We start from the raw sequence: 10,834 nt of genomic DNA, 5'->3' as shown, positions 1-10,834 counted from the left end.
ACTTGTCATCTACAAAGTTTTGACCCTATGCTGCAAAATCCTTATCTGAAGGCCAGCATGCACAGAAATGCCCTCAATAGGTGTGATGTCAGTTTGACAGACAAGAAGCTGCCTTTACTTTTATAATTTCGAAAAACAATGTGATAGGATGAATAAAATATCATAGACTGAAATGAACAAAATTATAATAAAATATAATATAATAGACTGAAATGAATAAAATTAAAATAAAATATTGAACAAAGAAAGTAGTAATCTTTCCATACAAGTAAAATTTAGTAGCTAATATTGCAGAGGGAAATCCCATCATATTACAGAATTAAATCCCATCCTATTACAAGTAAAACTGAGAAATTTCATATACCACAATACAAGTAAAACTGAAACCAATCTTGTAGAGTGAAATCCCATCATATTACAGAATGAAATCTCATTCTATAGGATTTACTAGGGTCATTACAGAGAAAATAAACATAAGTGGAGAGCTGATTCACAAGGCATGACATGGACTCTGTAGAGTGAATCCCCTAATCTTGTAGAGTGAATCCCATCATATTACAGAATGAAATAGCATTCTAAAGGATTTACCAGAAACATTACAAAGATCGCTATCACAATGGAGAGCTGCTTCACAAGGCAGGACATGGATTCTACTTACAGGATGTAAGCCCTTCATTCACCACAGAAACTCTTGTTGTTGAAGATGAGAAGCAGCACAAAAGTTAGTCATTCCACATCTACTTCAAACTTACAACAATATTAACATCCTGCAAATATTCTCATCTATGAGGAGCTTTGGGGGCCTATAGATTACAAGAGAATAGCATAAATTCTTCACCAAACATGTTAGTAGCATACTGATCATCTTGGTTGTTGGAGACAGAACTGGTGTTGAAGCTCTCTTTCCTCACAAACCCGGCAGGGGCTTTCTTGTCATAATTCTGAGTAGAGAAAGGTTGGGTAACCGAGCTGTATGGCACGTATGGCCACAGTTGTGCATGCTTCCCAGTGCGTTTCACTTTCTTCAGTACATTGTTCAGCTTCACATATCCCATGACTGTCACTTTCTGCATCTTTCTATTTATATACACCATTTGAACTCCTGCACAAAATGTCCCACAGAAGAGAAACAAAAGTTATTACAATCATCAAAACCCCAGCTTATATTAACGTAGAAAAGAAAATGATGGGCCACTTTGGCCTGTGGCTTAGAGGTAGATCTCGGTAGTAACAGGTGACAAAAGTTAGCATCTCCTTACAGAAATCAGTAACAAAGCTAATGGATTGGTAATGAGCAAACATAGATCCTGAGGTGCAACTTTTCAAAAGCCCAAAGCTAAAAAAATTGGTAAAACAGAGCAAACATGAACTCTGAGCTGAAAAACTGAAGAAACTTTAAAGAATTAATCAGCACACAAGTAGTTAATGCTGAAAGCATTTGCAAGGCAGTGTATCATTCTTCCACTTTGATCCGCATTTCCACCATATGTGTCAGTTCTCCTTGTGGTTTAAATAACCAAGCAATGCCTCTTAGTTTTCCAGTATTGAACAACAAATTTCAATGACAGTTTCACCAGAGGCGAGGGAAAGATTTTAGTTAAGTAGTTTTTAAATACTAGGTTTCCCTAAGCTATATACATTTGAAGAAACATCTTTGTTAAGCCATGGAGAATTAGTATGTAGATTTGCTTTTCAACTGAAAATACTTAGGGATCCATATGCACACAATAAAGATATCATAACCTACAGCTATAATTTACTGTATGTGCTTTTGTGAAGATGGACATTGCAGTTCATAAGATACTTTTGTTTGGAATTAAATAATCAAATAGCCATTTGGAAGATGGAAACAAGTATAAGAGTTTGACACAAGCTACATTGAGGATTTGAACAAGTATCTTTGAGATGGGTTGCTCTTCATTTGAAATTAGGTTTTATATCATAAACCACTTGTGAATTTGCTTAGCAACTTGGAAGGCTACTCAACATAGTTATTAAAGAAATTAAATTAATAAGATCTTCCACAAATGTTTTACATCATAAACCACTTGTGAATCTACTTAGCAACTTGGAAGGCTACTCAACATAGTTTTTAAAGAAATTAAAGTAATAACATCTCCCCATGACCTCTGTAACAACGACTATGGAAATATAGTGTCTCACCCCTATGCATGAGTGAAATTGGTCTGAAATTTGTTGCACATAATATGCCTATATAGAAGGTTCACATAAAGAAAGACAATATGGAAGGTTCCTTGTGGCTGCTAGACTCAATGTCTGTGATATTATAACCTTTCTTGATCACTGATATACCTAGTCTTTATTTTCATTTTTACAAAATTGAAAAACACAAAATCCCAATACCACACATAATTCTCACAAATTTAAATTTAATTCCTTTTGACAAAATTTAATAACATGGAAAACCCAAAACCACACAAAATTTTCACAACTTAAAACTCTAGCAACTTTGAACAATTCTCTTACAAAAAACCAATATTACACTAAATTCTCACAACTTAAATTCTAGCAATTTGAATTCTTGAAACTTAAAATTTAAGAACTTTAAATAGGTACTTGCTACTTTGTAGCTACCCTTGTTTAATAATCGCAGAGGACTCTATGAAAAAAGTGGTAGATAACCCTTTCTCACTAAATATTTTTCTTGGATGAAAGATTAAAAGTGTGTTTGAATTTTTTTTTATATGATAAAAAGGATTAAGTAATTTTTCCATTAGTCTATGACACGTAGTTGATATTTAGAGAAATTAGAAGAGAATGACTTAAGAATTTTATGCAGACCTTTAGAAAGTGAATACAAGTTGTATTTCTCAAGTGCACCATCTATATAAGGTGGTTAAATAGTGTGCAAGACAAGTTTGATTCCAAGCATCAAATGAAAAGGGAAGGAAATATTTAAGTATCACTCAACCTTCTTATATTTATGAACACACTATTTGACCACAAAAAGGTAATAAGAAAATATTTATTGAAATATTAGTGAGACAATCATATCAGCTGAAAAAAAGATAGTTCTGTGATGAGACTTATCCTACCAAAAAACATTGAATGAAAAGGAAAGGAAACATTTAAGTATCACTCACCCTTTTTATATTTAAGAAGACACCATTTTGACAATATATATATATATATATATGAAAAATAAATTATTAAAATATTAGTGAGACAACCATATCACCTGAAAAAAATTCATAATTTCGTGGTGAGACTTATCCTATCAAAAAGCAATTATAGGATTAATACATCACATTAAAGTGATAACATTGACATTAAATTATATTTTGAAATGAAGATCTAAATAAGATTTAAGAAACAAATGTAATGTTAATGAAAAGTATTGGCCACATAATCTAATAGTTTGGACAAGCCATCCTTAGATAGTGAAAGGTAAGGCATGGTTATATAGTGTAAATACGAGAGATTGATTATTGTTAAAATGGAGCTGCACACTATTTCCCAGTTGATGTGTGTAAGTTTGGAACTATGATCCTTTATTAATTAGTAATGCACTTGCAAAATAGACTTCAAACCTATGTTTATTTAACAATAAAAATTTATTGGGACAAAATATGATACACGACTTCTCCAAAATGTTTAAGATGTGCTCTTTAGAAAAACTTTACAGCTGAATTTTAAAAGGTCAGATTGTGAAGTGAAAGGATTTAATGTGCATGTCAAAACATTATTGCCAAAGTTATCAGAACCACACAGGTCAAGAACCAAAATTTCCAAAATCACAAAATAAACTGTACTTACCAAAAAAGTAGATTAAAACATTGGGCAACCGAAAAATACATAAATTCCCATGGATCAGCGTCATCCAGTAAAGTTGGAAAACACAGCTCCAAACCAGTTTAGGGGCAAAATTGGTCTGAATCAGAACTGAACAGTTTTCATAACTATGGTTCATGCAAGCTGGTAAGTGACGTACATCAGACGGTCATCGATTAAAGCTTGGTGGATTGGACCATCGAATTTCAGAAAGAGATAAAACGAGAATGACTGGAGCCGGTGGAGTCACCAGGAAGATTCTGGCCTTGAAAAGTATGGCAGTTTGGACAGTGCAGCGCTAACCATGTGCACAACTATCTCAACGAGCTTGCAGACCAAGTAATAAGGATCACAAGACATAAGGACGAAGATGCTGAACAAGCATATGAGATAGTACACCAAAAAGTGAGTCAGTAGGAAGGATTTGAACCTTTTTTTCAATATCTTATTACAATATGCCAATGTGTAACCTTACAAGAAATATTGTAGTTTAAGACCCAAGTTCTTTTGAAGAAGCTGGATTATATGGGAAATTGTGCAGTGACCCAATTTTTTCAATATAGGGAAACTTTAGCAAGAAACATGGTAATTTGAGCAAGGTAATGCATCTTAAAATATATCTATAAATCCCAGCCTAGTGTGCTATACCCAGTGATGGTTTAATACGGAGAGAAACATACTATATCCAGTGAATTAGAATCCATCGTAGAAACCTCATAAAACTCATCCTCAAATTCACAAGAAAAGAAAGACTAGTGAATAGTTGAAGAAAATCAAGAAAGGTATCCCAATTCCAATTCCAGGAAACTCTTAAAACACTCACAACTTAATGCTATGGAAAAAGATCTTAGAGTAAGGTGGCTGCTTTTCACTTCTAGCCCTAAGAATGAGAAAATGGTGAAAATTATTGATGGTCATCCTACTAACTAATAACCATCAAACTCTACCTTGCCATTGGGCTTACTTTGGTATCAGACATGGAAGCTCCTCAAAAAAGAGAGACGAATCCAAATTCGTGACCCCAACCATGCATCCTGCTTTCTATGTCCTCTATTGAGCCCCCGAGAGCAAGTCAGTATTTCCATACTCTTAATTTTCAGATTTGATAAGTTCAAAAGCTTGCCATCAAATATCTAATTCCACATCATCTAATGAAAAAGAAGTCAGTCCTTACAAAGTGAATAAAACGAAATTGGCACAAAGTGCTCAAGCAATTAAGGACCAGGAAATCATTAAAATAGCAAAGAACAAGAAAAACACAACAGGGTTATTGTGGCCTTAGCAATGTTCACATGTCAAGAAAATCAAATCATGACATAACTAGTCAGTGTCATTGGAAGATTTTTACACCATGATTGATAAGGATGATTCAATATTCATTCAGGTTATGAAAGAGACGTCATTAAATTGGAGAAAGATCACTTGCAAAACCGTGGGAAAAAGTTTAGGTCCTTCAAAATTGTTCTCGAGATACTCAAGTAAATCGGGCAAAGCTACAGAGGAAGAAGAAACAGAGAGCAATTGTCAGGACTCAAAACCGATTGATCAGTTCTCTGTTACAAGTATCAAATCGGCACAGGTAACTTAGATCTCTAAAGGAAATCTTCTCTGGCAGTAAATATTAAACACAACCGTGATTGATGTGTTTGTTTGGATTAATCGGTTTTATCTTGCACTTTATATATCTTTTTTTTTATTAATAAGAATACGAATTTATAATAGAATATAAAAACTGGTCAGATTAGTTAGGTGTAGTGGACAGTTAGAAGAGGCTTGCTTGAGATCAACTCCCCTCTCTGCCTACCTGTCATCTTGTAAGCCACACGATTATATGTTAGACGTTGATTCTTGATTCAAAAGGGTTGCCCAAACGGTTTGGGCGTTTCATTTGGCATCGAATAGTTTCATCCGGGCAGCTGGGTTTGTGCCTAATTGTTCATCATTTTGTGCTGTTATTGCCGCCTATGGAAGATTGGGTTCCAGAAAGTACTTCAAAGTTCAAACTGTAGATGGTTTTAAAAACTTAAAAAGAGAACCTATCCAAATAGGAGATCAGATGATCAAGACATGGCAGTTTAAAAGCCATACCAAAAGCATGTTTCTACTACGGCCGTGACTATTATTTCAAAATTTTGGCTGTTTTTCATAAGAAAATTCTAGGTTTGAATTACCCATTGGAAGTCCATATTCTTAGCTTCGTATTGAATCTTGATAATATCATATGTTTTATTTGGGATGTATAATGAAAGAAGTTACTGATAATTTCAAATTGGATGAGCACATTTTTAATTTCAGGACATGAATTTTTTTATATATTGCATATCTCATAACTTTTGATAGACTATCGAAATTGAAGGCAATCCAACACGACTTGAAAGTTAAATTCTGCGACGACAATATGCTATATTATTTGTTATAATTCTGAGAGATGTTCAACGAGTTGCATTTTTTGAAGGCTGCCATTCTTTTTCAGCTTCAAGATCGCTGAGGAAATGGGAAAACCACCATAATTTCAATTTGGGGCAAGCAAATCAAGTGCCGTGTTTTACTGTTTCATGAAACAACTCAAATCAACTTGCATACACATTCTTAGTCTCACATTTGTATTATTAAGGGAGATTTAGTGAGTGCAACTGATCTTTTATTTTTTGTATGAAATCCTAGCTTGGAAAAAATGTTGAAAAAACGAACACATATTCAAGCAAGGCTAGGATGGAAATGTTGGAATAAAAGATGGATGCATGTGACAAGTTTATTATTTCAATTGGCATAGAAAGAGAAAATAAATGCATGGTCAGGTTTGGGACTGGCTTGTGAAGAATGATATGTAGACATCATCCAACCATGTGAACATAATTACTTTTAGCTTCTGGTTCTGGTTGAAAAAAAAATCACATTTTCAAGGAAGGCTATGATGGAAACCTTGGAAAAAATGATGGATGTATGTGACAGGTTTATTATTTCAATTGGCATAGAAAGAGAAAATAGATGCATGGTCGGATTTGGGAGTGTTTGTGAAGAATGATATGTAGACATCATCTATGTGAATATAATTACTTTTAGCTTCTAGTTCTGAATATAGTCCTCTGTATGATGAATCTCCATGTGAATAGGATTTAGAAGAGGTAACGAAGATCTCTTAACTTCTCTTTGATGGAATTCTCACCTTTTATCATAAATTTTCTGATCAGCATCATGTATTGTTTGAAAAAGAAACAAAAGTCATTGAAGGTGGTCATGGGCAAGTGGTGAAAGAGTGTTTTTAACTTTTTACCTTGAATCACCTCCATTGGTAATGTTGTCACCAGCAACACATTTGTCATTTTACACCTATGTGGATTGACAGTGTTGGTTACCCAATTCCAAATGTTTTGCTTGAGCCATACTTGGATCTTTGTGATCCTATTGATTGTTTTCAGCAGAGTAGAGTGAATATCCATTCATTAAAGTAGATTGTTTTATTAGATTACATGCATTTGGATGAGTGCATACCATCATGTCCAACCCTGAAGGGTTAGCTCAGTCAGTTGAACCATCACTTGCAAAACCGTGGGAAAAAGTTTAGGTCCTTCAAAATTGTTCTCGAGATACTCAAGTAAATCCAGACTCTCTCCTGTGGCCTTGCCATTGTGCTCAAGAGAAGGAACCTGAAAAATTGAAAATAGCGAGTTATTTGCAAGTTCCGCTCTATATCTTGCAGACATTTGGCCCTTTTGTAACATTTGACATTTGGCACTTCTATTTCTGCACATTCCTTGCTTGAAAGATTAGTGATGATCACACAAAAACACACAAGCAATAGGTCTTCCTAGCTGACTAGGAATGTTAAAAGCAATCCCAAATCTGTGTTGGTCTTTCTTATTCCGTGCCCAAATTGTAAAAGGATAAAACCGTGATGATCAAAAACTCATTGCAGCCTCTCAAGCAACAGTGAGAGGATGGCTCATAAACTTGGAGTAGCATTTGAAATCTAAGCTTCAAACCTATCAGGACACAATGAGAAGTGTGTGGATCTTAAGCTTGGAGTTGCATCTGAACCCTAAGCAACAGTGTGTTATCTCATAAATCACTTATTAATTCAAGTTACATCTGACAACATACTAATTTGTAGCCAGCACAATGCACATATAATAAAAGATTTGGGTTTGTGGCAAGACAGACCCCAAATTTGGCAAGGTAATAACCTTATCCAGCTCATGCAATAACCCTATGATCCCCACCCCAATTTACTTGGTCATAGATCAAATCTACTGAGCCAAACAGAATACTCTATCAATTAACAAAAGGTTGCTAGACTGCTGGTTAATGTGCAAGCGTGTTCCCTTTTACCTGAGCTAAGGTAAAACGAGGACCAACCCATCTAATTTCTCTTTTGCATCTACTTGGATCAGGATAAGAAACTAATAGCAAAGTTTTTACACTACAGGCCCTAATTACATAGCAATTAAACCATGACCCAAATAGCGGATCCAACTGCCCTTGAGTAACTAAAAGTAAAATAAAATTAGATAAACATAGAAACAAGTGCCAACCTTGTTCGGAGGATAAACTTTCTCCTTGTACCATGCTGGCATGTCTTGCAAATCAATCGTAACTATCTGAATCTCACCAAGACCCTGCATTTTATTTTCAATCGTTTCAGACCCTGCATTTTCTTTTCAATCGTTTCAGTCATTGCATAATGGTATCTTATATCAGTAGAAGAACTACCCACACAAAATAGGGGATCAACATGATAAAAACCTTGATGTTCCTGGCACTCCAAACTCGCTGGGCATATGGGCATGTCACACTGATATACAATCTGCAAACCCCAGATCAATTTCAGTATTTAATCGCTAAACAGAGTATGATACTATACACATTCGAACAAAAAGTGATGATTTAGATACAGTAACGATAAAAATTTAGCTACCCACCTGGTCGTTCCATCAAACAATGGAGGAGGCTCCGATTTGGACGTGAGAGCGGGTGGAATTGCATAGCTGCAGTCAAGCAACACGATGCCACAGAAAATATTTTGGTAAATCGGGTACAAGTTTGGATATAATAAATTAAATATATAATCAAACAATGTATCGACTTACAGTGCTGCCATCTTAACCTGGTTGCAGTGTTCTGGTAATCATCATAGCCGTTTTCAAACCACCCCCTGCAGTGTTCTGAGAGACCTTACTGCATACATGATTGTTTCCTTTAGATCTCTATGCTTCCTATTACCATGGAATATTGACAAAGTTACAATAAACCCATTGAAAGACATCACTGTCAACATGAGCAAATATCCCAGCCCTGCATTCAGACCAAAAAGGGCGGATTCCATGACCCTAAATCCAAGTGCTCTAAGGTTTCTTCCAATCAGAGGAGCATTGAGGTCCAAGGCAGCTTTACCACTCAGAAAATCCCCTTGAAACGAGACCGCAGATTGACAATATAGTCATGAAATACAGAAAAAAGCAATACAGCAAGAAGGGTAAGCGAGTAACCAAGGCATGATTGAGTCTTCCAGCCGTTGAACAACAGCTCCTGCAGTAAAAAAAACATTATGTGCATCATCTGGGAGGTCTGGAGTTCGAATCCGGATGAAACTCTTTTCCACAATTTCCCTGGAAATGCCCCTAACAGATCCATATTGAAATAGATACAAAGCAGATCATTCCGATACGGTATATTCTTCTCCATCCAAGACTGCCCCCTCCAGCATGTATACAGAAACGCTCAAATGCAAGCTTGAAATCAGAAATATACGCCTTGATTTTCATCTTCAGAGGTTTTCTTTGCACATCAAAAACCGCTGCTGACCCATAAAATTTCGCTGTGTCGCTTGAGACCTCAGGCCGAACGACCCAATTTCGCTGTGTCGCTTGAGTACCCAATTTCGCTGTGTCGCTTGAGACCTCAGGGCGAACGACTCTGTTGCAGTGATCCGATGGCTGGAGATGATTTAATCGTCTAACAATCCATCTAACGGCCCACATCGAGACACGGTAGCATGGAGGGGAGTTCGCTTCAGAGGAAACGCCTTACGGCGTAATAAAAATATATGTAATATTTCTATAGATTTTACATTTATTAAATTTTTTATTAAAATATCATCATTTACAAACAACAATTTTATAATTGTTTCAAAAGAATGGTCCAGGAACAACTACCAAATTCCACTAAAAATTTGTAATTTTCAATGTACCCAAATATGTTACAACATCGGCTCCAATGGGGCCTGCTTCCCCTTATGGGATGCAGAGAACTAGTAAACCAGTTGCCTTTAGTGTTGGGCATGGAGTCATACCATAAAACCATCAACCATTGATCTACCATCTTATGTAGAAATATAACCAATCCCCATGGATCAATTCTTTTCATTTGAATACTCTTTTACTACACACTGCAACCTGCAACTAATTAAGATACTCTTTTAGATTGAAACCTGAAAACTAAAAATTTCTAAAGACTAAAAATATAAGTTGATCTAACATATATTTTTCAAATCACACCACTCATAAACAATCAACACGTTGATCTACTGCACACTGAAACTCATAATATCTATTCAATACCCACCCCTCTATCTAACTGAACTGAAAAACTTTACACTGTTAGGTGTAATTTGCTTTCCAATGCAACCAAGTGCGGAGTGGATTTATTGAAAAACCACGTTGTTAGTGGCTAGAAATCTGAAGAATATATACAATATGAAAATAAAATCCCATGGAAAACTTATACTCATAGGTGTGCTTTAAAAGTTTCTTCCTCTGTAGACATTTTAGATTTAGGACCATGGCTAAGAGGGAGAGAAATATACTATTGATTGTAGGTATCAATGAACCTTGCATGGCAATAAAGGCAACTGAAATTTTGAAACAGTGGGATTGGTTACCCAGTGGAATCACCAGGTGAAATAAATTCAACCAATAATAAATGCCTACTCCTTGTTCACCAGAAAGGAATAGATCTAATCTTTATCGTTCTCGAGGGAAAAATATATCCATTAATTCACTCCCCAGCAACGACGCCAAATGTTGTACACATTTCCCGTAGGCAG

General features: G+C 35.6%; 1 protein-coding gene across 2 annotated transcripts; it reads right to left on the bottom strand.

Annotated features, from left to right (window-relative positions):
- Window positions 1-236: 236 nt before the first annotated feature.
- On the bottom strand, window positions 237-9,321 carry LOC149233588 (glutathione S-transferase L3-like). Of its 2 annotated transcripts, XM_089376775.1 has the most exons (6): window positions 8,880-9,321; window positions 8,712-8,777; window positions 8,536-8,596; window positions 8,325-8,408; window positions 7,285-7,439; window positions 237-1,102 (listed from the first exon to the last, which is right to left on the bottom strand). In XM_089376775.1, the coding sequence occupies exons 1-5, from the start codon at window positions 8,888-8,890 to the stop codon at window positions 7,287-7,289; spliced, it is 375 nt and encodes a 124-aa protein (XP_089232901.1). In that variant the 5' UTR covers window positions 8,891-9,321; the 3' UTR covers window positions 237-1,102; window positions 7,285-7,286. The 2 variants fall into 2 exon arrangements, with proteins under 2 accessions (XP_089232901.1, XP_089232900.1); XM_089376774.1 differs by lacking the exon at window positions 237-1,102 and having other exon boundaries at window positions 7,217-7,439.
- Between the last annotated feature and the right edge of the window lie 1,513 nt (window positions 9,322-10,834).

The sequence above is a fragment of the Pinus tabuliformis genome, chromosome J (assembly GCF_031772625.1).
Source record: "Pinus tabuliformis cultivar Carrire ecotype Pingquan chromosome J, CPIR1, whole genome shotgun sequence".
Taxonomy (NCBI): domain Eukaryota; kingdom Viridiplantae; phylum Streptophyta; class Pinopsida; order Pinales; family Pinaceae; genus Pinus; species Pinus tabuliformis.
Note: the sequence above shows the minus strand (reverse complement) of the source record. Positions and strands in the feature narration are given on the sequence as shown.

Bases quoted from the DNA above. Each gene is read 5' to 3' on its own strand.
- LOC149233588 (XM_089376775.1), bottom strand. The intron at 8,597-8,711 runs GTGGGTAGCTAA...TGGGGTTTGCAG, and splicing joins TTGTTTGATGGAACGACCAG to ATTGTATATCAGTGTGACAT. The intron at 8,409-8,535 runs GTTTTTATCATG...AATAAAATGCAG, and splicing joins GGAGTGCCAGGAACATCAAG to GGTCTTGGTGAGATTCAGAT.